This window comes from Mesocricetus auratus, unplaced genomic scaffold (assembly GCF_017639785.1).
Source record: "Mesocricetus auratus isolate SY011 unplaced genomic scaffold, BCM_Maur_2.0 Super-Scaffold_100015, whole genome shotgun sequence".
NCBI lineage: Eukaryota > Metazoa > Chordata > Mammalia > Rodentia > Cricetidae > Mesocricetus > Mesocricetus auratus.
Genome location: NW_024429198.1, coordinates 23915164 through 23941284, shown reverse-complemented (window position 1 = coordinate 23941284; position 26121 = coordinate 23915164). Strand labels below are relative to the sequence as shown.

The window sequence follows — 26121 nt, the reverse complement described above, 5'->3', positions numbered from 1 at the left end:
ATAAAAGACTTTGAGCAGCATGATGTGTGATATCAGGGGAAATAAACTTTTGATGTCCCTCTGCACCAGGCTACAGAATTAGGGTAATCAGAGTCGTTGCTCATGAATGTCCTGTGGACTCCCCAGTATCCATCCAAAACAGCTTCAGACTGAGCCTGGCAAAAGGGTCTTCAGAAAGATTTTACCCAAGCTCCACTGACCTTTCCTGGCAAGGTCAGGGAGAATGGAATTACTATACTTTATATAGAACAACATAATTATATTAAAACTTGTAATTAAAATGTTTGGACATCTGCAAGCAAAGAAGCTTAGCATATAAAACTTAATTTTTACCTGGGAGGAGTTTTGCAGCTATTATAATTTGCTTCAAATAGATTTCTTTCATGGCTGGAATGGACCACAAGTTTGGCTCACTACTTCCTTCTTATTTTCCTAGTTAACTACTGATAAAAGCAATCTATGATTTGGCACCTTATTAATTAGTCACTTCTCAGAGTTTTTACTGGTCAGTCCCATACACACAAACTCATCTTTATCAACAAGGGGGATAAAACTCAGTGAATCTCATTTTATTTTTCAATTGCTGTTTTGGAATAACTCATTCTTGAATACTGTATCTGCACTGTTAAGTCCAGGCCTCTTTATTATAGACAATCCTGGGTGTTACCATGGAGAGTATCCAGAACAAGGTAGCCCCAGTACATCTTCTTATCTAAGCAGCATGGCAGGCTGATACTTCAAGGCAAGTTTCTTTAGTTATTCAAAATCCCAGGGGAAGAGGGCTGTCTCCCATTTGGGTTCTGTGGCCTCTTTCCCAGGCCAGAAAGGCAAGTCTCAGAGTAGAAAGAAGAGGTTGGCTCAACATGAGGGGAAATCAGGAGACAGGTGTTTTCATAAGTTACAATTTGATAGTTTGCTTTTTGAGATTTTGAGACAAGGTTTCACTGTGTAGCCCCTGGCAGGCCTGAAACTTACTACTGAGAGCAGACTGGACTTGAACTCACAGAAATACACCTACCTCTGCTTCCCAAGTGCTGGAATTAAAGGTCTGCAAAAACCACACTGGGATGCAATTTTTAAAATGCACGACTAGGGATTGTTTACATTCTCTATCTTAACAAAAGCCTTTAGTTAGATTGCTTTCAATATATCATACATAGGCTGTACAAACTTCCTTTAAGAATTAGATAATGAGCTTCAAAAACATGCAAGTGTAGTGCATTTTCTCTACAGTGTTTCTGTAGTGGTTTGACTAGGAGAGAGACGGCTTTGTGGTATCTATAAGCAAAAGACACATTAACTTATAACACAATTTACAAAGAGAAAGTACCAGATATAGATCTTATAGATTTCATTATTCTGTATGTTTACACTTTTTTGCTTTGTTTTTCAAGATAAGCCTTCTTTGTGCCTTTGGAGGCTGTCCTGGAACTAGCTCTTGTAGACCAGGCTGGTCTCAAACTCACAGAGATCTGCCTGCCTCTGCCTCCCGAGTGCTGGGATTAAAGGTGTGCGCCACCACCGCCCAGCTTATTCTGTATGTTTATACTTTATAATCTTTTCATGTAATGATGTCTTATTAATTTTGATAATTTCACTTATGTAGAATTTGGTATATAAAAAACTTTTAGATGACAGGAATTATACTGCGAAATATGCAGTTCCAGGAGGCTTTAGCTTTTGTTTTTATCTTTTTCTAAAAGTTCTAGTATGTGTTTCTGAGCATGTATATTTTAAAGTTTAATTAATTTCTGGATTAGGTACATATCATTGTCATTTGAATGCCAGTTGCCCTTGTTGAAACACTAACTTCTTCCTAACATACATAAAAGCACCCATGTCTAGCCAAAATGCTCCTATCCATTTGTTCAGATTTCTCTATTCATAAATGATAATGATGACCTATCAGTCATTAGAGAAGAGTATCCTATGATATGAGTGACACTTATCTAGGATAAAAAGTTCCAAAAGGGAGTAAATGTTACTGTGCATTGTCTACCAGAGTGGGGGCTACTGCCAGTATAGGGCAGTAACAAGTTAATTGAATTGGTAGCATGCTTGTATCTTCCACAAATTCTGAAGTTGCATGTAAATTCAAGGTGCTAAGCAGGGATGATACAGAGCCATCATTCCTGACATTTCTGGCCCCTGTAAAATACACCCTAGAATCTCTCGGGGCCCCCTCAATGAACCAGAAAATGTGCTACACATCAAATCTACTACCACCCTGGTCTTAGATCATTTAGCCTTCAGAATTGTGACATGCAAATTCCCGTTGTGTAAAAATGATGACATTTGTGGTATTCTGTTATAGCAACTCAAATAGATAAACACATCAACATGGAACAACTAGAGAAAGCTATGAGGTTTCCTGTGTCTAACCAGATGAGTTTAAAATTTGAATGAATGAGTATATGTGTAGTATGTGTATGGTGAGCATTTATATGCATGTTTCATCCTAAGAAGAAGGAATAATGACTTCAGTTTTTTATACTAACTGTTGGAATGTATGCTTCTTTCTTTTGTAGGGGGTTTTTACCTTCCTATACCATGCTGTTCGTCTACACACAGACGGCTAAGGTTGGAATCAGAAACTTTCGTTTGAGGTTCAGCATTGACTCCACCTCTCTAGTAACCCACTGCCTTGACCTCAGGGCCATCCAGGAGGAATAGCAGGCAGAAATCACAGCTGGAGAGTCTCTTTGAAGATATTTACACACTAAGCAGAAACTGGAATGGCATTCTCAAACCTGTTCCTTACTCAAATTGTTGAATGTTTTCTTTAGATTCCCTTTGCTGTGGGTTCATGAAAGGTCCTCAAAGTACTACATAGGAAATAACATGGAACAGGCACTGTCTGCTTTTATAAGATTATTTCCCAGGGTTACTCTGTGGCAGCTCAGTTGGCTGATGAGCCTACAATATTCATGGCTTGCTTTATAAGTATCCATACATCCCACAACAGAGGCCCAAGAAAGACAGAAGTGCTTTCTAGAGAGCCACAAAGCTCAGTGGTGACGGGACAGGCATCCCTTCCCTACAGAAAAATATCCTTCAGAGTCACCTTTCTTCTGTTGATTTTTGTTGATATCTATTGTTTTGCTCAGGCTAGACAGGACCTGTATGATGGTTAATTTTGGGTACCGTTTTGATTGGATTGAGAAACACCCAGGTGATGAGTGAAACATACCTCTGGCTATTCCTATGGGGTGGTTCCAGAAACAGCAGATCATGGGGACTTTGACCTAATGGAGGGTTTAATTCAGTTTAAGATTTAAGATTTCTATAGAAGCTTGGGAGGATGAACTGTGGACGGTGAGACAGTGGACGGTGAGACAGAGTTGAGGAAGTATGCCACTGGGATGCTTCCTTGGGGGTGACATCTTGCCCTGGTTCCTTCCTAGTACCTCATCACCTGCTTTCTGCCTGGTGTGAGGTGAGCCACTTTGTCATGCTTCCCCTGATATGATGTGAAGAAATCTCAGATACTGGGAGCTAAAAAAACCTTTCACTCTTGAGGTTTCCTTCCTTCCTTCCTTCCTTCCTTCCTTCCTTCCTTCCTTCCTTTCTTTCTTTCTTTCTTTCTTTCTTTCTTTCTTTCTTTCTTTCTTTCTTTCTTTCTCCAATTTAGGTATTATAGCGATAGTAACATGAATTCTAACTAACACAATCTGGTATCCCTTTGTATTCACATTTTGGTGAATATAACCATGGCTTCTGGTTATTTATCAACTACAACAATTTCACTCACTAGTTTTCTTACCATAGGCAGCCAACACATTTGTAGATTTGACATCTATTGGACAAAACATGATATAATGATTTTCTGGACGTACAGAGTTTCCATTAGCTGTCTTTTAGGAGCCCAAATGAGCACTGTGTACATTTGTTGCCCTTTTCTTCTTGGTGTCAAAGCCAGTGCTTCCACGGTGAATGAATAATGACCCATATACTGGGAGTATCCCATAGAGATTTTTAGATACTTCCACTTGACTTAATCTGCAGGGAATATGTGTGCTTATTCTATTTTTTCCTTGACACCCCATTAACTTAAGCATTAAAGTTAAAAGACTCTGAAGCTAGGGATAAACTCACCAACAACTCTAATGTCAACTGACTTACCCCACAGCCCCAGTCCTGTGTCCCAGCTACACACAGATTCCTGTTTCTGAGTCTTTCTGTTCACATGCCATGGTTTCTTTTTGCCATTATAGATTGTACAGGAAAGCATTTCCTAGCAGGTGCTTGGTATACTAGCCATCTCTCTGCAGCCCTGAAGAAACACTTTTGGTACCATCAAACTATAGGGCTCATTCACCATGAGGCCTATTTCTCAAAGGATGAGGGAACTGCCTGGCATTTGGTTCATTTTTCTGTTCCCAAAAGCAGTCCCTTTTTAATTGATTCCTCTTTAATTTCCTTGCATACCCTCACTCTGCCTCCAGTGTCTGATGCTGTCAGAATTCATTCACATTCTCTTGGGCACCCTTGGAGTAATGCAAAGACTCTTATTTGGATATTTGGAGAATTTATTATTTCAGAAATAAAACTTGGCCCTTGCTTTAAAAAAGAAAATGTAATGTGACTCTGTTATGGTTTGCTTACAGAGTTTCTCCAAGGGTCACATGTTGGAGGCTTGGTCCTAGAAGGGGGTATGTGCTGATGGCAATGGTGGGACTATAAGATGAAGGTACTAATTGAGATGTAAGACAAGTTAGTCACAGAAAATGCTGCCTGTGGACATGACTGTTGTAGTTCTTGTGGAACCTGGGTTAGATGCTGAGTCCAAGGGTTTCTAAAATCAAAACAAAACAAACAAAAAGCATGGCTTCCAAATCTCTTGCTTCCTGTGTCACCATGTAACTTTTCTCCCATATTCTATCCTTCTGAGATCACTTGTCATATTGTGACATAACCTCAGGGACTCCCAACAGAGGCCAAATTGATGATGCAAGCCTTCATGGTCTGTCAACCTTTAAAACCTTGACCTAAATTACTTTTCTTTGTAGTCAGATGTTGTGATGGCAACAGAAAATGAACTAATAGTCAAAACATTGTGCCTGAGACTCATGAATCAGCTGCTCACTCATTCGCATGAGTGTGGAAATATGTAAACCCATCTCTTATGTATGTGTGACACAATGCACCTTGAAAATCGCCCCTTTTGACAACCCTTCCTTGACCCACCCCCATATGTCTGTCTCTCAGGTTTCCTTCAACCAGATCCCTTCTCTCATCAAGCTGTGTTAGACAAGTTTGTTCTAACTGTCTTTCCAGTAAGATTATCCTATGTCCTGGGTCCCAACCTGTGCATATTTGAATGCCCAGAAGAGCTAGACATTATGACATCCTTGGAAACAAGACATGATTATGAAGCCTGTAACATCTGTGGACATGCTAAACAAGGGACAATGCAATTTCAGGATGTCTTAAAGACTGCAGTTGTTCTTCTCCCAATACTGCAGAGCAAGACAACAGCTTGAGAAAACCCATTTTACATCCCAGTGAGCAGTGCATGATTTTACCACACACTCCTTTGCATCAGATGTCCCAATGATGGTGTGTCCCTAGATGCTCTGTCTCTGACCTCTGCATTTCCTAGTCTCTATCCATGGTTGCTCTCATCTGACTCCTGATAGAACATCAGGGCTTTGACCTCTGCTGCTCACCAGTGAGCCCCCAGCCCTGAGAAGAGTGTCAGGCATGAGAGTCGTGCTCTATAAATTCCATTGGCTTCAGTGAAATGGCACAACATGACAGAGCTTAGAAGGGGTGGAACTTATATGCTCACACATCTGTCTATGTGTTAAATCTCTCAACTGCTGCCTTCTGGATTTACAGAGCTCTACAGAGTGTAACAACTCTTTCTTCCCCATCTGCAGTGAAGCTGGTTGCTGTTTCACGTTTTCTGTCCTTAGATACTGACATTACACAGATCCTCTGGAATTTGGGTTTACTCTTCCTTCTCTGGCTTCCTAACCTGCTGCCTGGGGCCTTGTTTTGTACTTCTCTTCATTGCTCTGCTAGTCAGTCTGTTTTATTTCAGGGTACTGCTCCCTCCCATTTCAGGCTTTTATTTAGCTAGGATACAGTTTTCAAATATGGTAGCTTTTCTAGGACAGTGTGCCTAGAGGATGGACTTTCTGGGGAGCTGCATGTTAGAGCATGACTGATGTTTCCTTTACAGTGGAAAACAGGCTGTGTGTAGATTTGGGGCTGGGAATGACTCCCTCAGCTCCTCAGGCAGCACCTCTTGTTCTCTGCTGTCCAAAGCTGTGACTACTTAGTCAGGCAGAGTCTTTTATTTCTCTCCAGAGACACTGGGGTCTTTTTCATCTTGGTGCTTTGAATTTTCATGATGCGGAATAAGGAACGCTTTCAATTGCTGGCACAAGGTGTTTCTAGCTAAGGTACGAGCCCTGAGGAAATTTACCTTATGACTTTGATAATTTACCTTCTCTGAGACTCCCCCCCCCAGTCATACATTATATCTCCTGAAGTTGTCTTGGCTCTTCTTCCATTCTTAGATTCTGTCCCTTTATTCTCTACCTTTTGAGTTATTTCCTTACCTATTTCCCAGTCGTTTTTATCATTTGTTTTCAGTTTTATAAGTTACATTTTTGCAGCCTAGAAGGATTTTCATGTTATTTGTTCTTTCTACGTATCCTATTCACTTTTTATTTAATGAATTCAAGATCTTCCTAAATCCTCTTCAATACCAGACCTAAAGTTTTTGCTTATTTCTTTTAATCTCTTACATCCCTTAAATTATCTGTTTCTTCTATGAGATAATTTATTTTTCTATTTTAATCTCTCTTTTTCAAGCCAATAATTCTTTCTCATTCCTCTGTAATCCTTGTTAATTTATTGTATTTGAGGAAGAAAAACCCTGCAGCAGCTTCTTTCCACAGTGTGAGTAGAAGTGTTTCCTACTACATGTGGTTTCCAAATGTGAATTTATGGTAATGAGAAAGGGTCATGTGTGATGACCACCTTCCTTCCTAATGACTGGGCGGTAAGCAGCATCCTCCTCCTTTCTCCCAACCCTGTGTTTGCCTATGTGAGTTGAACTTCACTCAAGATGCCATCTGAATCAGGAGTCCAACACCGTTTATGCTATTATTCAAGATAATATTCACGTGTTTTTCTTGGACTAAGCCTTAGCCATTCTGGTAAGAGAGAGGACAGAGGGAAAGACGGATACCAATTTAGGACTGATCATGGCAAACATTAACGTTCCCTTTCTCCCCCACATCTTTAACTCTAGTCTCAGATTCTTCAGAAGCCCCAGCTTGACTCTTAACTCTTAACTTCCAGTGTTTATAAAACTCTTCACTGACTTATTGGTGATGCTGGAGTCTATGCTCTGTCTCTCTTGTGACTTCATTCCCGTTGTATATCTACATCTGAATTTGGGGATGGTATGTGAGAAACAGGATGACAAATGTGTGATTGAACCACTCCTTGTGATTTCAATTAAGTTTTTAGTTTAGATTTTCCTCAGGTAATTTAAATACAATACACATAACTACTTGTATTATAGGAATTCAATATGAAGATACAACTTCCCTTTCCCAAACAAGTCAATCTGTTTACTGCATTTTCATTGGCAGGGTTGGTATAAGGCAGGAAGGATAGGAGGGGAGGTACTATTACCGGTGAGTCAATAAAGAGAAATGAGCAAGGCCTCTGAGGCCTTCTCGCAATGTGAACTCAGTTTCAAGATGTAGCTGTGTGCTTTCTGGAAGAGGATGCTGCAAGCAGCATTCTCCCCACTACTGCTTTACCTGGACATTGATTGGATAGAAATTAGATAGCCAGGAAAGTGCTATCCATACGCGGCATACACTTAACTTGCAGCTATGGAGGATTTGATCCCTCTGTGAATTCTGGCCTGCTAGGCAGACAGAGACTTAGACAGGGCTAACTTTCACACAGGAAGGACAGCATACTGGAGCCAAGTGTCTGCCTTCCTGGAGGTAAGGGAGCAATGATAAGAGCCTCTAATGAGACACCACGACTATGATCGCCTACTGTAGAGTAGGATTCCTGTGTTTTTGAAAGAGAAAGTCAAGATGTGGTAAATGGTCTACACTCCTCAAACAGGTGGAGTGTACCCACCACATAGTAGAGATACATTCTTCGCAGATTCAAATGTTCCAGGAAAAACGGTTTTCCAGCACAAAAACCCTAGGGCAGTTGGATGAGGGACTTGGCCAAGGGAGATACAGGTGTCTGTTGGCTTGCAGAGCTGCCCAGGGAGTCTTTGCTAAGAGATCTGCTGATGATACAGCTGAAAGGATGTCTCTTTAACCAAGTGAAGGTATTCAGTAAGTCCTCAGGCTGATCAAATAATAAGGAGAAAATGTAAATCTGAACAGGGGTTTTTCTTAAGGTCTAATTTTCATTGATGTCTAGTGCATGAGTGAGTAGATGTTCATGAAACTCATCCTACTCTTTTCCAAACCATGAGCTCCAGGGAGAGAAATGTAAAGAGTAAGAGCTAGGCATCTCATTGCTTCTAGACAGAATTCCAGGAGCTGAGTGTTAAACATGTTCCCAATGACCTTACCCAGTGACCATGCCCTTCAATTTTGCACCATCTCCTCCAGGAAAGGAGTGGGGCACAGCAGACCCTAAAGGGTCTTTGATCAGCACTTTAACTTTTGTTTATTAGGAGAGTGAGACCTAGGAGCCTCAGTAACTCAGGGACTGAACAATATCTCCAAATTATTAAATCTCAGAGTTTACAGTACTTTATCGACTCCAACCAGGATGATTTAGGTCCATTTGGCTGGAGAATAAGATGATCATGCCTTGACTAAATAACTCTCCATGTAAGGGCAATTCCCATGGAAATCACTGGCTAAGAATTTACATTTCATGTGTTATTACTATCTCAAAGTAAGCTTCTGAAACTTGACAACTTCAATACATATTTACAACTCGTATTTGTATTTCTAACAGGATTAATTTGGCTCTAAACTCAGAAAATGAAAGATCATGCTATTTTCTTCACAAAAAGAAACAAAGATTGGTACAAGTGAAATCATACGCAATAGGATGTTGAAACATTCTTGAGAGGCTTTTGCTTCCTTCAAAATCACCAGAGATTTACATACGCTAAAATCTTACACTCGTAGGAAAAAATATCTATGTCCTTACTATTTTCTTTAGTGACATAATAATTATGTTCTCTACTCATGGGTTATGTCTAGCTTTGACTATAAAGACTCTAATAAAAATTGTCCAAGTGACATTCTTGTCATCTGCAGATTTGGCCAAAGAATACATCATTTCTGAACTTCAGCATTCAGCTCTGAGGGATGGAGGTAAAAATCACACCACCTTGATCAGTTGTTGGATATCACAGGATACCCACGTTTCAGAGTGAGGCACACTAAGTGATGCAAGGCAAATGTTTTATAGTATGATGTTTTTTCTTTTCTTCTTCTTCTTTTTTTTGGGGGGGGTTTGAGACAGGGTTTCTCTGTGTAGCTTTGGAGCCTATCCTAGCACTCGCTCTGTAGACCAGGCTGGCCTGGAACTCACAGAGATCTGCCTGCCTCTGACTCCTGAGTGCTGGGATTAAAGGGATGTGCCACCAATGCCTGGCCAATGTGTTTTTCAATACAATTTTTCCTCATCCATATTTAATGTGGTCATTCATTATGATAAATACACTGAACTCAATGTATAGAAAATTATGTTAACAAGATTGTCAAGAGAAAAATGTCAAAGTCAAGTTATATCATTGGGAGTGCTTCCTTACTCTATTGTTTTTTTAAGTGATCAGCACTGAGTTTTACCCCTTTGAAAGAAGCAGGAGATTGTTGTAATGCTTTGGTCCAGGTAGAAAGAAAAATTTCAAGTTCTTTCTGTTCACTTGGCCATTATTCTTGACCCATCTCATACAGAACTCCCAGACCAGTTACCAACAGGCAAAGAGGGTCTTGCCCACCATCTGCAGAGTGGATAACATCACAGGCCATTTAGGTTGGGATCCACTTCCTCTTTTTCTGTATTGTCCTCTCTGGTCACTCCCCTGACATTTTGTTGGGGCCTATAAAGATGGCTCCAGTCCATTTTGACTAAAGGTCAGAGAGTCCAAAACAGTCCTTATACCTATAAGTCTATAGTTTGGCTGCTGCAGGATGTTTCTGCCTTGGTAGTTATGTCTTTATCTAAACAACAACAGACTTGGGCTCAGGTGTGTTTTCTCTTGACCCTCAAGGCTGGATGGCAGGTGTGGCTACCAAATATCAGGAGGATTAAGGGAAGTAAGTCTGTTTATCCCTTATATATGATAATAGTATTCTGCCATTGTCTCCACTTTTGGTTGGGTACTTAAGATTGTTAAAGATAAACTCTGGGCGTTCAGAGTTCCGTGTTCAGTATGGACTGAATGGCCCTCTTGACAATATTCCTGTGTCTCCATCTTGTCTCTTAACTCCCTTACCTAGCCCTTCTTGGTATACACTCCCCCTCTCAGATAAGAACTGTGGGATGCCCAGCTGGCTCCAACTGCAACCCCCAAAAGACAGCTTCCCAAGACGTTTCTTGTCCCTTGCTCATCTTTAATGAACAGATACTGATGTGCTGGTCCTTTGTCCCCTGTCCATTACCACATACACATAATGATGCCTCGCTAGTTCCAGCTACATTACATTTCAAACTAGTTCCTCATTTACAGTCAAGACTCTGGGATGGTTTCCTTAAGGAGCATACTAGGCACACATGAGATCCCACTAATTGGTCCCTTTTGGATTTTCCCATTACAACTCTGTCTCATTCTACACTGGCACTAAAACTGAAATCAGAGCAGTTTTCTTGAAAAACTGAGAATGGTGGATCATGACTGTAATCCCAGCCCTTTGGAGGTGAAGACTGAGGCAGAGCAGAGTAATTGCTGTATGTTCAGAGCCATCCTGGGCTACACAGTGACTTCCAGGTCAACCTCCACTATGCTGGGAGCCATTGTTTTTAAATCATCCTCAACTGAGGCCATGCATTTTGAACACAGGGATGATACCACCTTTCTATGCTAATCACGCGATATGGCATGTTTATCAGCTCACCATAGTTGCTTTCTGCCTATTGCAAAATGTATGATTTCTTTCCAGCTATTTCTAAGCTCCCATGTTAACTCTAAAGTTAACTTTGACCAAGTCAGCCATGCACAAATACATCACATTACATGAGTTACTTATAAAATGCCAAGAGTAGATACTATAGTGACCCTCTCTGGCACATCAAGTAGGCAGGTGTTTAAGGTTTGGGACCTCCAGTGATGCAGAACTGATTGCCACTCAATTTTATACAATGAAAAGAGATATAATTGCATAAGAAAAAAAAACACTACTAAAAATCATGGGTATCTAATGACTCAAGATTAAAAATCTTACACTTTTCTGGGTTTAGTCCAGGTTGTGAAATCTCTGGAATCTTGATCTAGCATCTATAAAATTCAGTCATCAGTAAGACCCAGTAGAGAAGGTGAGTTATGTCCTGCCCACATGTTTTCTGCCACCAACAGCCTGAAATCCTTGGATAGCATTCTGCCATCTCCACATCATTTTAGTTAAACAAAGAAAGTCCTGAATAGAAGATCCGACCCACATATGCAACTCTCTGTGTGACCTGTGCACTGGGATTCTGGTAGGATGCCACCATATGTGAAAACCTAGGTCTCCTCAGGTGCTTCTGGAAACTGCTCCATCTCCATCATGGAAACTGTGTTCCGTTGGTAATCTTTTTCTTACCACCATCACCTAACTCATGAGAAAATCACATTGGCATGCCTACTTGCGCGCTCACGTGTGCATGCATACACAGACACACACACACACACACACACACACACACACTCCCTCACTCACACACTGTTGGTCATCACCTTCAATTAAGTATAATATTTCTACAATTAACTTTAATTTACATTACTGTAATAATTCACAAATTACACTCTTACTTTTGCCTTTGATCTACAAGTTTTATTCCTAATATATCACAAGAATAAGCCTGCTACAAACTAAGCCAGGTTGTGTCACCTGTGCTTCTGCTCTCAATGGCTTGTCTTATGAGGCCTTCCTGATATATATTTTCTTCTACCCAGCCCCTTGGCAATCTCATCCCATGGCCAAGCCTTCCTTCTGCTTTCCCCACTGTTCACACCAGGTACACTCCTAGTCCCTTGCCTTCAAAATCACTTTTCTTCTGTCACAGTACTCTTCCTCTAGCATCCATAGGCCTAGCTGGTCACCACTTAAGGAAAGATTCAAAAGTCACATGCTCATTAGAGACTTCATTAGCCACACTATTGAAAGTTTTATATATACATACCTACATACATATATATGTATATTATATAAATATATACATGTAATTTTATGCCTTCTATATTTGGGAGGAGATTAGAGATTTCAGGGGCTACTTAATCTCCAGAGACCGAACCAGTGGTGGCACACAAGAGATAAATAGCAAAGGAATGTGAAATTGGTTACTAATGGGTGTCACTACCCTCTATTGCTAATTTAGTGGTCAGTGACAGATCTCTCAATTCCCAGTTCTGCTGAGACAAAATATATTTTTTAACCTCAATGTGTTTGTGATCTTTCAATTAGCAGATGGGGTGACTCCCAACTTTGTGATGCTTGGAATGGTTTCAAACACAGGGCATCAGAGTATGAAAGCTCTGATATCTGTGAGTTCACACAGACCATAGTCTGTCTCCTACATCTCTCTTGGACCATGGGTCCTTGTTTTCTAAGTGGAACATGAAATCTTATTTAAATCCAATGTTCACACACTCTGACAGCATAATTTTGAACTCAAAACCACCAGTATCAATTTGCATGAAGAAATCTCTAGATGAATATTTTAACATGTATGTTAAACAAATGAATTCAAACATTTAAAATGTGCATTGCAACTCTAAAATTAAGACTCTTCAATATCACATTGAATATCTTTTCTCGCTAGGTAGCAAAAATGAGTTATGGCCAGAAAATATGAGGAACAGATGGGAGGGAATTTTCTGGTCAACTGGAATTCTCTTTCTGGCCAGAGAAACAGAGAAGTGTTCTCAGCACTAACCAATAGAAACGTAAATGCATACACACACCACCACCAACAACAACAACAACAATAACAACAACAAGAATACCACCACCACCACTACAGCAACAATACAACCATCACCACCACCACAATAGCAACAATACAACCATCACCACCAACAACAACAAGAAGAATATAACCATCACCACCACAACCACCACCACCACCACCACCACCAACAGTACAACCATCACCACCACCACAACAGCAACAATACGACCATCACCACCACCACCAACAACAAGAATACAACCCTTACCACTATCACCACCACCACCACCACCACCAGTAGCAGCAAAGACTGAAAAATTCTTTGTAGATATCAAATCATAAACCATTTTAAAAACCAACTCATTTTTTTCTAGAGTCAACAATACAGGGGACAGTTGAGTTCTTAGTTATCATATTTCCTTTCTTTAGACCTTTCTTCAAGACCCTACACATACATCTGCCTGACCACACCCTCTGCTTCGCTGCGGTGGTGTAATGTGACAAGGCAGATGTCTGTCACACATAAGCAGGTGAGGGAAGAGCTGGGGCCCCCCCCCCAACTAACAAGCAAACAACAACACTCATATTTTCTTTCCTCAAGCAGACTCAGAAATGAAATGCGGTTTTTCTTGTCTGGACCCTGGACCAGGACACCTTGAAGCTTCTCCACAGGGGGGCAAAAGGGGGTGGGAGGGTTCCAGGGCTTCTGTCTCCTATAACTTTCCACTTCTCTGCTTCATCTTGGTCTGATCTCATAAATTTAAAGTTTGGTACCTGTTTCTCAGGCTGCTCTTCAAATGGCTACATTAGAGATATTTGGGCGTTAATGATGGTGTACCTGCAAAATGTCACTCTCCAAGCAATGTAGTAAGAGTGAATATTTTCAGTTCTCTAAACTCACCTAGCACAGTTCTGCAGGCAGCACACCGCAGCCTGCATCCCTCTAAGCTAGCCTAGTCCATGCTGGCAATTACTGTGTTTGAATTAAAGATGCCCTTGGCCACCTGCCTTGTGCCTGCAACAAGTTCCCCTTTTTATCCTATTTATCTTCACAGTCATCTATTTGTGTCAAGAAAAGAAACATATGAGCACAGCATCTGTTACTAGAGTCACAAAATTACCAATACTTCTATAAGGGAAGAAATAGGCAATAAATCCAGATTACTTGTCAGGTGTTTAAGGAGGGAGCATTAGTCTTGCAATCACAGTGTCTTGTTGAAGCTGAGCATATGTTATACTAACAGCAGATTCGCCAGCTCAGCCTAGTCTTTGATGGGGACAGGCACCACAGAAATGCCACCCCTAACTGGAGGAGGAAAGCAGCCCCCTCTCCCCAACTCCAGTCTGCCTCTCCCCCTCCCAACGTCCATGCAAGTCTATAAAGAAATGGGTAACACATTGAGGGCACTTCCTTATTGGTTTCTTTACTCTGCTGTTGTAACCTATGTAAGTTCAGAATCTGATTTTGGGGGAAAAAATCTAACTTTCTCTGCCAACTAACTCTGATCATACCCACTGGGGTAGTTACTGGATTTCTTTCTGGATGCAAGCAACAGGTCTATAAGGTCCTACTAAATTAACCTTGTTGCTCATTTTAAGTCTCCAGACTCTGGGGAGGGAAGAGGGAAGACAGGCAGGTATTAGAGGCAGAGAGACCACGTGATGGGCACATCTGAACAAGGATGTTAACCTTCTTTCCAGACAAGCCCACATCGTCCACAGCCCCAGAATCTAAAAACTGGCCCCGAGGCATGCCAAGACGTGTAGCTTGAACCCAGTCCTCCCTGTACCCTGACATGCACCCAGGTGAGCTGCGCCAGGGCGCCAACCCCCTTACCTGCCAGGCTGCCTGGCCTCTGGAGGGTGGCCGTGGCATACAGTTCCTGCGAATGCTTGCTGTACTGCTCGGACGCGTGGACCAGGCGCTTAGTGGGCGACAGAGTGGCGTAGGTGCCTATGGTGGAGCTCAGCTGGTGGATGGGCGAAGAGGAGATGGTGGACTGCACGGTGGGGGGCGAGGTCACGCGGATCGGGGACAGGCCGGCCGAGGACACGACGATGTTGATGGGCGAGCTGGTGCTGTAGGACTTGGCCAGGCGGCTGGGCGATTGCTTGGGCGAGGAGCCTCGCGGCGCGGCGTAGGCGGCACCCTCAGGGGCTGAGCCTCCGCGCTGCAGCTTGGTGGGCGAGCCGCCCTGCGTGGTGGTCAGCGGGGAGCCCCCGCGCGGCGGCGCTGGCAGAGTGGAGCTGGAGTAGTAGAGCGCGGCGGCTGCGGGAGGCGCGTCGGGCAGGTGGAAGGCGCTGCCCAGGCTGGGCGCGAACGGCTCCCGTGGAGGCGGCGGTGGTGGAGCAGGCTCGGACCCCGCCAGGTGCCCCGCGCGACTGGTCGTGCCCTGTGCCGAGAGAGCAGAGAACACGCGCTCTCAGTGATGGAGAAGCAGCCGCCCACCCGCCCCGCCCGCCTGCCAGCCTGGCTGCAAAGGACAACTTCTGCTCCCAGAGCCTCGGGAACTCAGGCTGCGAGAGGAGAGGGACGCGAACTCACACCCCAGTCCTTCCTTAGCCAGGTTCCTTTCCAGGGAGAAAGGAGTCGGCTAGCAAAGGCAGGCTGACAAAAGGGGCGAGAGGCATGCCTCTGCTCAGCGTTTCAAGAGGTTTTAGTCACAGGGGGAAAAAAATTAAAGGCCATCTAACAGGCGATCTCCCAGAATGCCATCCCTTTCTGGCAGTTTTAATGAAAACTCCAGACATTAAACGCCCGCATTATTTCAGGAAGACACACCTCCTGCCACCAAAAACTGACTGAATTGTATACTTAGATTGAGGATGTAAGAGATGTACTTCTTAGAATTTATTCTGCTGCTTTGCCGTTAAGACTCTTTTGGGGGGTAAGAGTTAAACGGAGGGAGAAATGCTACCTCACAAGAGTAAGCTTGGTTTTTCAGTATTAAACAACAACAACAAAAACAAACAAAAAACATTTGGAGGAAGCAGATCAATTAAGATTGAAACGACAAAAAGCGCTTCTCTTTTCTGGATTTTAAAAGTGTACTCTAGATGGCCCAGTAAATCTCCTCTCTCTGGTAGGCTCCTAGGAGCCCCAGCACCGGTGTCATCCAACTGAAAGCCAGTAGCTTTCCTTTACTTAGAACACAAAAGACAAGGGCTGGGGTGGAGTTAGAAAGATCTCCGAAGGGGAAAGCTGAGACAAATTTACATCACAATGAAAACACTGCACTGTCAACCAGTGGGGAAGAAGGTCTTGATCCTCTGGGGAATAGAAAACGTCCTGGGAGTCCCTGGTTGTGAAAAGCTAGGAGTATTGCTCTGCTTGTGTGAGAAGCTGGAAAAGGAGGTTTGGGAACAAGGAGTGCTGGTTGGGCAGGGAAGAGAGGAAGGAGCTGGAGGGAAGGGGGCAGAAGAGCAGGTGCGTGCTCTCCACCAAACATTTCAGTCGTGTCTCTGCCCTTTGGGGTGGCATTTGGCAAGCAGGAGCCTGGGCAATTTATCTGCACACACACAGCATCCCAAACTGTCTCTGGGATGTCAAGAGAAATGCTGAGGGTTTAGCTGGGTAACATCAAGTTCCTCTAGTAAGAACAAGCTGGGACTTGGGAGACATGTCAGTTAGTAAAATCTTGCCCCCTGAGCTTGAGGAGCCCAATTTGATCCTTAAAACCCAGCTTGAAGGAGGGGTGAATGTGGTTCATATTTAATAGGAAGGCATAGTTTAAGCATCCCTGGGGCTCACTGGCTTGCCAGTACAGCCTCATGGGAAAATTCAGGACCAATGAGAGACACTGTTTGGGGAGAAAGGTGTACAGAATGAAGGGATGTCTCAGGACCCCACCCCAACATGCACATGCACCCACAGGCATGAGCACTTAGACACTCGTTCACACAGATACACAAACACACTGTAAGCACAGCTTTGTGTGCCTGAGATTTGCTAAGAGACATTCTCAGTGGAAGGTATATGTGTGTATTTCTCTCACACACGTTGGTTTATATATAATGTGTATTCTAATATAAATGTCATAAGTGCATTATGTGTCCTATCTGAACTGGAATTATTTTTTGAAATAACAGGAGGATTAGAAGTAGAAGGCCCATGTGTTTGCTTCAAGAAGTCTCTCTAGCAACCACAGCAGGACCTCATCCACAAAGGAGACCACAGTAGCCTTTACTGAATAATGAAGGAGTGGTTCACAAACTTGGCTCCTGAGGCTTTGGCCTTGTGAATCTTAAGAATGTACAAGCTCTGCAGAACTCCCTTATCTCCATGGATCCCAGACCTGTGGTCCAGCCTCACCCTGAGGAGCTTGGAGCTTTTCTCTCAGCAGTAATTCTGAGCATGGAACATAACAGGCTGGGTTTTCAACATCAAACTATAAGTGAAAATTGCCAGCAGTACTTCTAAACTATTTGGAACACCCATAACTTACTCTAGACATTTCATTCAGAACCTTTAAGCTGGTACCTAAGCCATAGGCAAGCGGCCCAGTTTCCCAGGAGACTCTAATGCCCAACACACAAGAGAACCAGTTCTGAGAGCTGGGGTTTTAGAGGGTGCTGCCTTTTTATGAAGCAGCAGCAGTGTTACTTTGAACAGAACAGAAACCCCACTGGACGCCAAGATACCTCTGTTTGGACAAGCTATCTAGCTGACTGAGTCCCCACCAAACTTTGAGAATCAACAATGGCAGACTACCTAGTTCTGGGAGTCTAAAATGGGTCCTGGGGTTGGCATTTCAAACCATCTGCCAAGGGAGGTAGACGATACTGATCTAAAGAAAAAAATCTGACAAGCACATAGACATTTTCCTTCCGAGGCTCTGTTATGTTCCTTATTGATTAGGACTTCTCAACCTGGTGCCCAGCTAGTAAGTGGTGGGAGAGTTTCATACAGAAAGACAATGATGGGGGGAAAAACGAGCACCCTGCTTACAATAAAACTTCATTATGTCTTCTGTGGCACTAATAATCACCTGCTAACACATTGATGATTGCATTACCAAATGGCATACATTGTTTTAAAAATACTGATAAATATAACTAGTTTAAGTGCAGCTGTCACTCCTTTTTTTAACGGATGAAGGTTGATATGGAGATACAAAACTGGTAAGAGTGCTAATAATATGTAATTGTGAACTGCTTAGTTCTCAGCTGTATTGGACCACCTCCTCTCAAAGCTCGGGAACATTGTGGAAGAAGGAACCAAAGGATTGTAAGAGTCAGAGAACAGGGAGCAGTGCCATGCAGTAGTGTCCTCTGGACACAACAAGGTCAATACAACAGTAACTCATAGCAGCTGTGGCTGCCTGCCGAGGACCTTAATAAGATAAAGTCAGTCCCAGTATGAATGGGACAGTGTATCAAAAGGTTCCACCCAGGAGATACTGAATGGAGATGCTTGCTGAGGGATGGAGAATTTGTTTTCTTTAGGGGTTTGGCCCTGGTAGTTTGTCTATGATACAGTGGATGACTATACATACATTCATGACCACACAAACAGCACAAATTGGACTGGCTGGGTTTCCAACAAATGAGAAGGGGGCATGAAGATGGACAGAGTATTGGTGGGGTCTAGGAAGAGTAAGAGGCAAACAGGGTTAAGAGTGAGGGATGTGTATGACTATAAAACATTGTGTGCATGTTTGAAATTCTCAAGGGATAAATATATATTTTATATGTCTTTCATCGTAGATAGATGCTACTATAGAGACCCACAATGAGTAAAAATGCATAGAATAAATGACTGTGGTGTGCCTAGCTCCAGTTAGTAAATTTATAATACAGCCTGTATACTTAAGGTTCAAGGATCATTGCTAAAGAGGGGTAGTTGGATTCTAAGAGCCAGGACACAAGACAGGACCTCTACTGGGAGACAGTAACTTTATATGTCTATATATGAAACCTCAACAATGTGTCTGTCTAAACATGATCTACAAAATGATCACACAAGTTGACATCCCAACATGTCAACTTAGATGGTAGAGATTTCACAAGGCCCCAAGCCTAGATCATGACCTACAAGCTCCGGAGAAAGGAAGGATCAGGTTTCTCCAAGGATGAGCTCCCCAAGAGATTTTGCAAACCCTAGTAGTCATCCATAAAAACATGTACATATGAGCAAAATTAGATGGACTTGGTTCTCTCTCTCTCTCTCTCTCTCTCTCTCTCTCTCTCTCTCTCTGTGTGTGTGTGTGTGTGTGTGTGTGTGTAAAAGAATTATAATTAAAAAAGAGGTCATATATTTGAGAGGTGACACAGGGGGAGAGTTGGAGCATGGAGAAGGAGTAGTGGATATAATGTAAATACAGTTCACTTGTATGAAATTTTTAATAATAAAAATTAATCTAAAAAGGAATAACCCAATTAACATGCTAATTAACTAATTACATAGAAAAGTTGCTCAATATTTCTGTATTTGAATGGTGTGTAACCCAAGAAAGCTAGAATTTGTAAATACCTTGCCTTTACATTGATCAACAGAATGTGAACATCTACACAGTTTCCTTAAATTGTTCCCTAATCTGTAGAAATTTCGGAAAATGCCATATTATCTCTAGACATTTTGAAAGCAAAGGTGTCCAAGTAGGAGGATTTTTAAAAATTTTAATTTAATTTTAAATAGCTTGTTTTACATGTCAATCCCAGTTCCCTCTCCTTCCCCTCCTCCCGCACCCCCTCACCATTCCCCCCCCCCATCCTCCCACCCTATTGCCAATTCCTTCTGCATAGGGGATATCTAGAGTCTATCATTTCACTCAGGGTAGGGTCCAGGCACTTCCTTAAGAGTCCAGGCAGAGAGAGCATCCCTCTTTGTGTTATGGACACACGATGTCTGTTAGTATTCGAGGGATAAACACTGATCCACTGCTCAGGACCCTAGGATTTTGGTGAAATTTTTAGCAAGGAGAAGGGGAAGGAGAAAGAAACAATGACAACATATATTCTCGCTGAGGCAGTAAGCAGGGGTTATTCACTGTGTACTGAATACAAATTTAACACAGCCTGCTGTTTCCATTTGTTCAAAAGCCTTCATCACTTGGCCTTCTCATGATGCCACCCTTACCAGTACCTGTTGAGTAGCATGTCCATGTCCACTGCTGTAAGCCTGGCAATGTCCCAAATTGGTGTGCTCCAGTATGGCAGTCACCGGGCAGAGAATCTTAGTGAGTGTTTCAAATGTTGCTTGTCAGCTGAAGGTCTGGATTTAGTGTACATTTAATTAACCTCAATTTACATAGCCACATGTTACTGGAGACTTCCTTATTGGGCTGCACAGCTGCACAAGCCCATCTATAGCTCATAACAAATAGTCCAGAGGTGCTGTGGTCCATCATAGGGGCTGATGGAGTAATAAATGTCTAAGAATAGCTCATCATTTGTGCAAAAGTGGGAATTTGGGAGCACAAATCCACTCCTGTTTCACTGCATAAATTCATTTAGTAACTCTTAGCCAGTTTGGGAGACATAAGGCTGCAGTTCAAGTCTACTTTACAATTCATAGGATGGCTTGTTATAACCCATTGTTGAATCAAAAACAGTACACAATAGATGTAAAGAACTCAACCCACTCCAGTAGGGGCTCAGCTATACCTCAAACATGAGTTCATACAATAAAACTATTTTTAAAATTAGATATCAGCCAAAATTTGACTTTTTAAAAATTAAAGACTGGACTCCTTTCCATAGTGATATTTATAAGCAATGACAATGGAAAGAAATGTGTCATTTTTGTAAAGGCTCTTAAGGAACAATAACGATGTGGGATAATGTTCTTGTTCACCATAAAGATTTGTCACTCACTTTGGTTTAATAAAACACTGATTGGCCAGTAGCCAGGAAGGAGGTGTAGGCAGGGAGACCAGACTAGGATAATTCTAGGAAGAGGAAAGGCATAGGCATAGTTGCCAGCCAGATGCAGAAGGAAGGAAGATGAAAATGCCTTACTGAGAAAACAAAGATAAGAATTATGAGTTAATTTATGTTGTAAGAGCTAGATTGTAGTATGCCTGAGCAATAGGTCAAAAAGTTCATAATTAATAGATGCCTCTGTGTGTTTATTTGGGACTAAATGGCTGTGGGACCAGGTTGGACAAAAATGTCCCCCAACAAATAATGATAAAACACATTGCACAGGAATTTGGAGCAGAGCAAGCCCTGATGTTGTACTTTGTCATGGTTGTGGATGCTCGCAGGGATCATTCTTAACTATACCTTCCTTCCTAGTTCCTTGGATTAGTACCAGAACAAAGGTTACTTTGTCTCCTGAGAAAGTAGGGGTTCACTTCTTTGGAATTTAGAAGGAAGCAGATATCAGAGACAAACAGCTATCAAGTAGGTGATATGACTGAATGAATAGCTTCCAACAGGCTGAATCTGGGTACATGCTCAGTGTAGCTATGTTTTATCTTATTATTGTGAGAAAATCCTAAAGAAAAACAGAAACCACAAACTCCTAAGTGGTTTTTATAAAACAAATAGTTCACATTTCTTTGTATGTAAGTTTTGGTTGGGACAGACTTAGGATATACTATGGTTATACATTTTATATTCTATTTTTGTGTGTGTGTGTGTGTGAGTGTGTGTGTGTGTGTTTGTGCTACTCATTTGTTTATTGTGGATGTCTCTGTGCAATGGATTCAAGCCTCTTTGATAGAACTGTTGAATAGAGGATATACTGTCCAATTGCTACCAAGAGACAATTGATATGAGAATTAGGCAAGGCACAACAGGCTTCAAAGCAGAGCATCAGCTTGATGTATCACTTAGTTACTTCACTACCTCCACAAGTCATCAACTAGAGGAACTGCCCCAGCACAATAAGACATGTGCTCTTGAAGCTGGTTCACCAATCCTCTTGAATACAGTCCTGTCTATGATATTATCTCATTGTATTTTAGTGTTGTATCCTATCTGTACTATCTGGCTCACAAACATAATACTGTCCTGTTTTGGAAGAATGGAGTCCCTGAGAATATAATGGGTTTAATCCAGAAAGTTGCAATGGCCTCAGTAGCATACTGTTGCTTCCTGATCTTCATTCTGAATCATCTACAAAAGAACCAGGGACAGCAAAGAGGTCACAAAGGGGACCTTTCTTGGAGCCCAGATGCTTATTTTCTTCTCTTTTTCTGGTATTCTGACAATATAAACAAAGCAAAGCACAGTAAAAGGGGAGAAGAACAAAGAAACTCCAGTGACCTGACAGCTAACAAGCTCTCAGGAATCTTGAGTTCCAATCATGGGTATACTACCATCACACTAAATGAAGCCACATCTTATAAAACAGATCCCTGATTTATGACAATCCTCGTGAGGACACACTGAGACCTGCCAAGTTTGCTGAAGTAGTCAGAAGGCCCCCAGCTCTGGGAGAGTATAGCTGTTTGACCACAATGCTAGGCAGCTAGTGTGGTGTAGTCGGGAATGGGCAACTGAAGTCACTGGTTGGTGGCTTCCCAAGATGAGCCTCCTGGATGGCTATTATAGACTGCTGCCTCCATCTTAGCATATTTTGCCCTTTCTCAGTTTCCCATGGCTACAACACATGGGTAGACCTGTCACTAAAGGTGTCCCTCCTGAAGACAGCTCTGAATGATGGTGACTAAGTCTTAGCTAGCAGAAATGTTTCTGGGTCAGTACAGAGTCATAAACAGAAAGTCTGGGCTGCACATTTCAAAGTAAGCAGAACCTCCATAAAAAGTCTTTCAAGAGAGGAGCAGGAATGGCAGCCTGAGCTTGCATCCAGAAGGCCTTGTCATGACATTTGTAGGAACTAACACAGGGCAGTCTAGGTGATTGCAATGTAGCCAACAGTAAGGTGATGGCTGAGGTGTACTCCTCCAGTGACTCAGAAAACCCAGAATGAATGACAAGACACTGCAATGACAGCTTTGGAGACACTGATCTCTCACTGAGAATCATCAAGCAAGGTGATTTTGTAACATCAGCTCAGAACTGATTAGAGCTCTAGAAAAATCATTGTGATTTCTTAGAAGACACTTGCCTGGCATTCAGGGGTTCCCACAAGTATGGACAAAGCTGTTGACTCTCCCACCTTTCAAAAGAAAAAAATTACCAACTCTAAAATGCCAATGGTTTCACTAAAGCATTATAGAAAATGTAACTATGAGGATAAATTTACATTCCCAAATAAGTTATGTTCCCTGAATTTGCTCCCTGTATTGTAATGAATTGGCTTCTGTATTATTATCATTGTCCATAGGAATTTGTTAATTGTTCCTCTGCAGAGGAAGAAAATCCTGGTACTGTAAGCAAGATTTGATTTTGGAAACGGTGAAATGAAATGATGTGATGCCTGTCAAGCGATTCTCTTAAGGGTACTGGCTTTGATAAAAACCGATAGCATAAAGAGAAGAGACAACATCTACATACAGGGCCTGCACTGTTCCTGAAGGCATTAACTGCAACAGAGATTACCATCAGAGGGAAGGGAAGGGCTAGTAAAATTGTGAGTAACATCTCACTGGCAAATTCAACTTTATTGAAAACAAAAATGAAGGTAATTCTCCTCCTTCAGTTAAAGGGCCAAAACACCAAGTATCGCCTTGTAAATCATCACAGAGACCACCTCATTGCTTACTTTTTACTGTAGGTTCCCAAAATTATGGAAGATAGGTAAAGAAGAAAGGGGGAGAAAGAGAAGGAAGAGGGTGAGGACAGTGGGAATAGGAGAAGGAGCAAGAAGGCCTGGCTTTGGCAGGCTTTTGGGAACCTATTCCTAATGCTGGGTTGCCTTGTCCAGCCTTAATACAAGGAGAGGAGCTTAATCCCACCTCAACTTGATATGCCACGCTTTGCTACCACTTACCGGAAGTCTGCCCCTTTCTGAACATAGGTGAAAGAGGGGTGAATTGGGGGGAGGGGCAGAGGGCATGGGGGAGGGGGTAGGAATGGGACAGGGAACAGCGAAGCTGCAGTTGGGATGCAAAATAAATGAAAAATTAATTAATAAGAAAAGAAGGCATGGAAGAAGAGGGGGAGGGAGAAGGAGAAGACACATCAGAGATGTGAAGAGAGCCTGCAAGCTGTCAGGCTCCTCGTGATGCAGACAGGAGGTACCAAGATTTAAATTCTTCACTCCTTAAATCCTTAGTATTTCAAGATGTCATTAGGACAAACACAGTGTTACAAATTTGTGGACCCTTGGATACTGATTTTTCCTGTCCTTTATCTTCCCTTTAATAAAATTTGAGAGGGTCATAGCTAATAGGGTATTCTAATAAGTATTTTATGTATGGCTACTTCAATAAACCCCCAAATAGAAAGAAAAGTGGAGAAGAAATCATGATCATGAAATAATGGCACAAAGATCCTATAAACATTTCTCATAATTAATACATAGGAAGGGTGTCTTAGTCGCACATCTTTTTAAAGCCTACATGAACACTGGAAAAATAAATCACATAAAGGTTCCACTTCAGCACAAAACTTTGTCAGTACAGCTTTAATAACCTAAATATTTGCGCAGAAAAGGAAATCTTAGCTTGGAACACAAATACACACTTCCTGCAATACAAAACACTTCAATTGCCAAAGCCAGATTAAACATATTTTGCTAGAAAGGAAAAATAGGGGAGAAGACTCGAAAGCAAAGCATAAAATGTAGATTTACCAGAAGCATTGGAAAACTATCTGAAAAAAAACTCTCCTGAAGGAGTCCCACAGAAATGCCAAATAAAATGCATAAAACAACATGCTTTCTCCTCTAAATACTGCATGCTGGATGCATTCTGTGCATTCTACATGACATACATCTATGCAAAGGTGTGTCCTCTAAATGTAATGGTAACTTGTCTACCAAACTATTACTTCAAGATCATTTATGAATAAGCAAGAAAGAATGCCCTTCCCAAGCTGAGATCAATACATTGGCTGATTATTGGGAACTTTTTCCTTCTCTGCACCATAGGAGACTTTAGGATCTACCCCACCATCACTCAGAAAGTAGCTATCTACTTGTCAGTGTTCCAACAATGTACATACTTGCCTCTGGGAGACACGAGCATTGACATATTCATAATTATGATATAGCATACACAGGGACTTTTAGGACATGAAGTCGGTGTAACAAACACTGAACAGATAGGCCAGACGTAAAATAAATGAGGAATTTTGCTCTATAAAAAAGCTTGTTGTTCATCCAGAATGTCCGTTATTGTATGGTTTCATTTTAGATAACTGTCACATGATTCTGTCACATGATTCTGAGTTTCCTGCTGGCTATTTCCCTAGGATTACAAAAGCATGTGGGTGGCTTTAAAAAACATGTCTGTGCTCCAATACCATTTCCCAGTTTTGTGTCTTCAGATACATAATTTAATAAATCCTCATTTGTTTTGTTTCTTTTAGCGGTGACTTGATAGATGATTTTATTTTATGTTTAGACATGAGGAAAAAGTCATTTTCAGAGTGGTTCTTTTATGCCATAAGTTGTATGCACAGCATTTCAAGCAATACACTGGAAATTTTGCATGCATGGAAGCAAGCAAAGCCTATAGGATAGCTAACTCCTTGTTCTCCAACCTACTCAGAAGCTGGTATGGAGTTATTATAGTGTATCTCCCTGATGCTGGCAGAACCTGATGGAATTTGGTGGACCTCAGGAAAGTTAGTGAGGATGCAGTAATTGAATCAAACCAATGGAAACTGAATCATTCCAATGGGAACCTTTTGTGCAACAAAATGTGACTGGGCAATCCCCTTCACATATCCTTGTGCTCTGCTCAGAACTCTTCACTGGCTTCTTGCTTACTCAAAGATGGGCTCTACCAATGATCCACTAAGTCTCCTGTCACTTGGCAAATCTCTGCACCCTGATCTTGTTGCCCTGACCTACGTGTTGTTTTATTAACATGCCCGACAACTCTACCTGGAGGCCAAACACTCACCATCCCCCAGATAACCATGCACCTCTCTAAATGTCTCCTATACAAAATTCTACAGTGTCTTACTTTCCTCCCTGAGTATCATCCTATT

The 26121-nt window shown here is 42.0% G+C and overlaps 1 protein-coding gene across 5 annotated transcripts in view; it reads right to left on the bottom strand.

Annotated features, from left to right (window-relative positions):
- The window catches only part of Ctnnd2 (catenin delta 2), an 814201-nt gene that overhangs the window by 342126 nt on the left and 445954 nt on the right, over positions 1-26121 (bottom strand). For all 5 annotated transcript variants that reach the window (XM_040757687.1, XM_040757684.1, XM_040757683.1 and 2 more), the window contains one exon: positions 14948-15503. In XM_040757687.1, coding sequence (XP_040613621.1) covers positions 14948-15503 — 556 coding nt within the window. The remainder of the gene's footprint in view (positions 1-14947; positions 15504-26121) is intronic.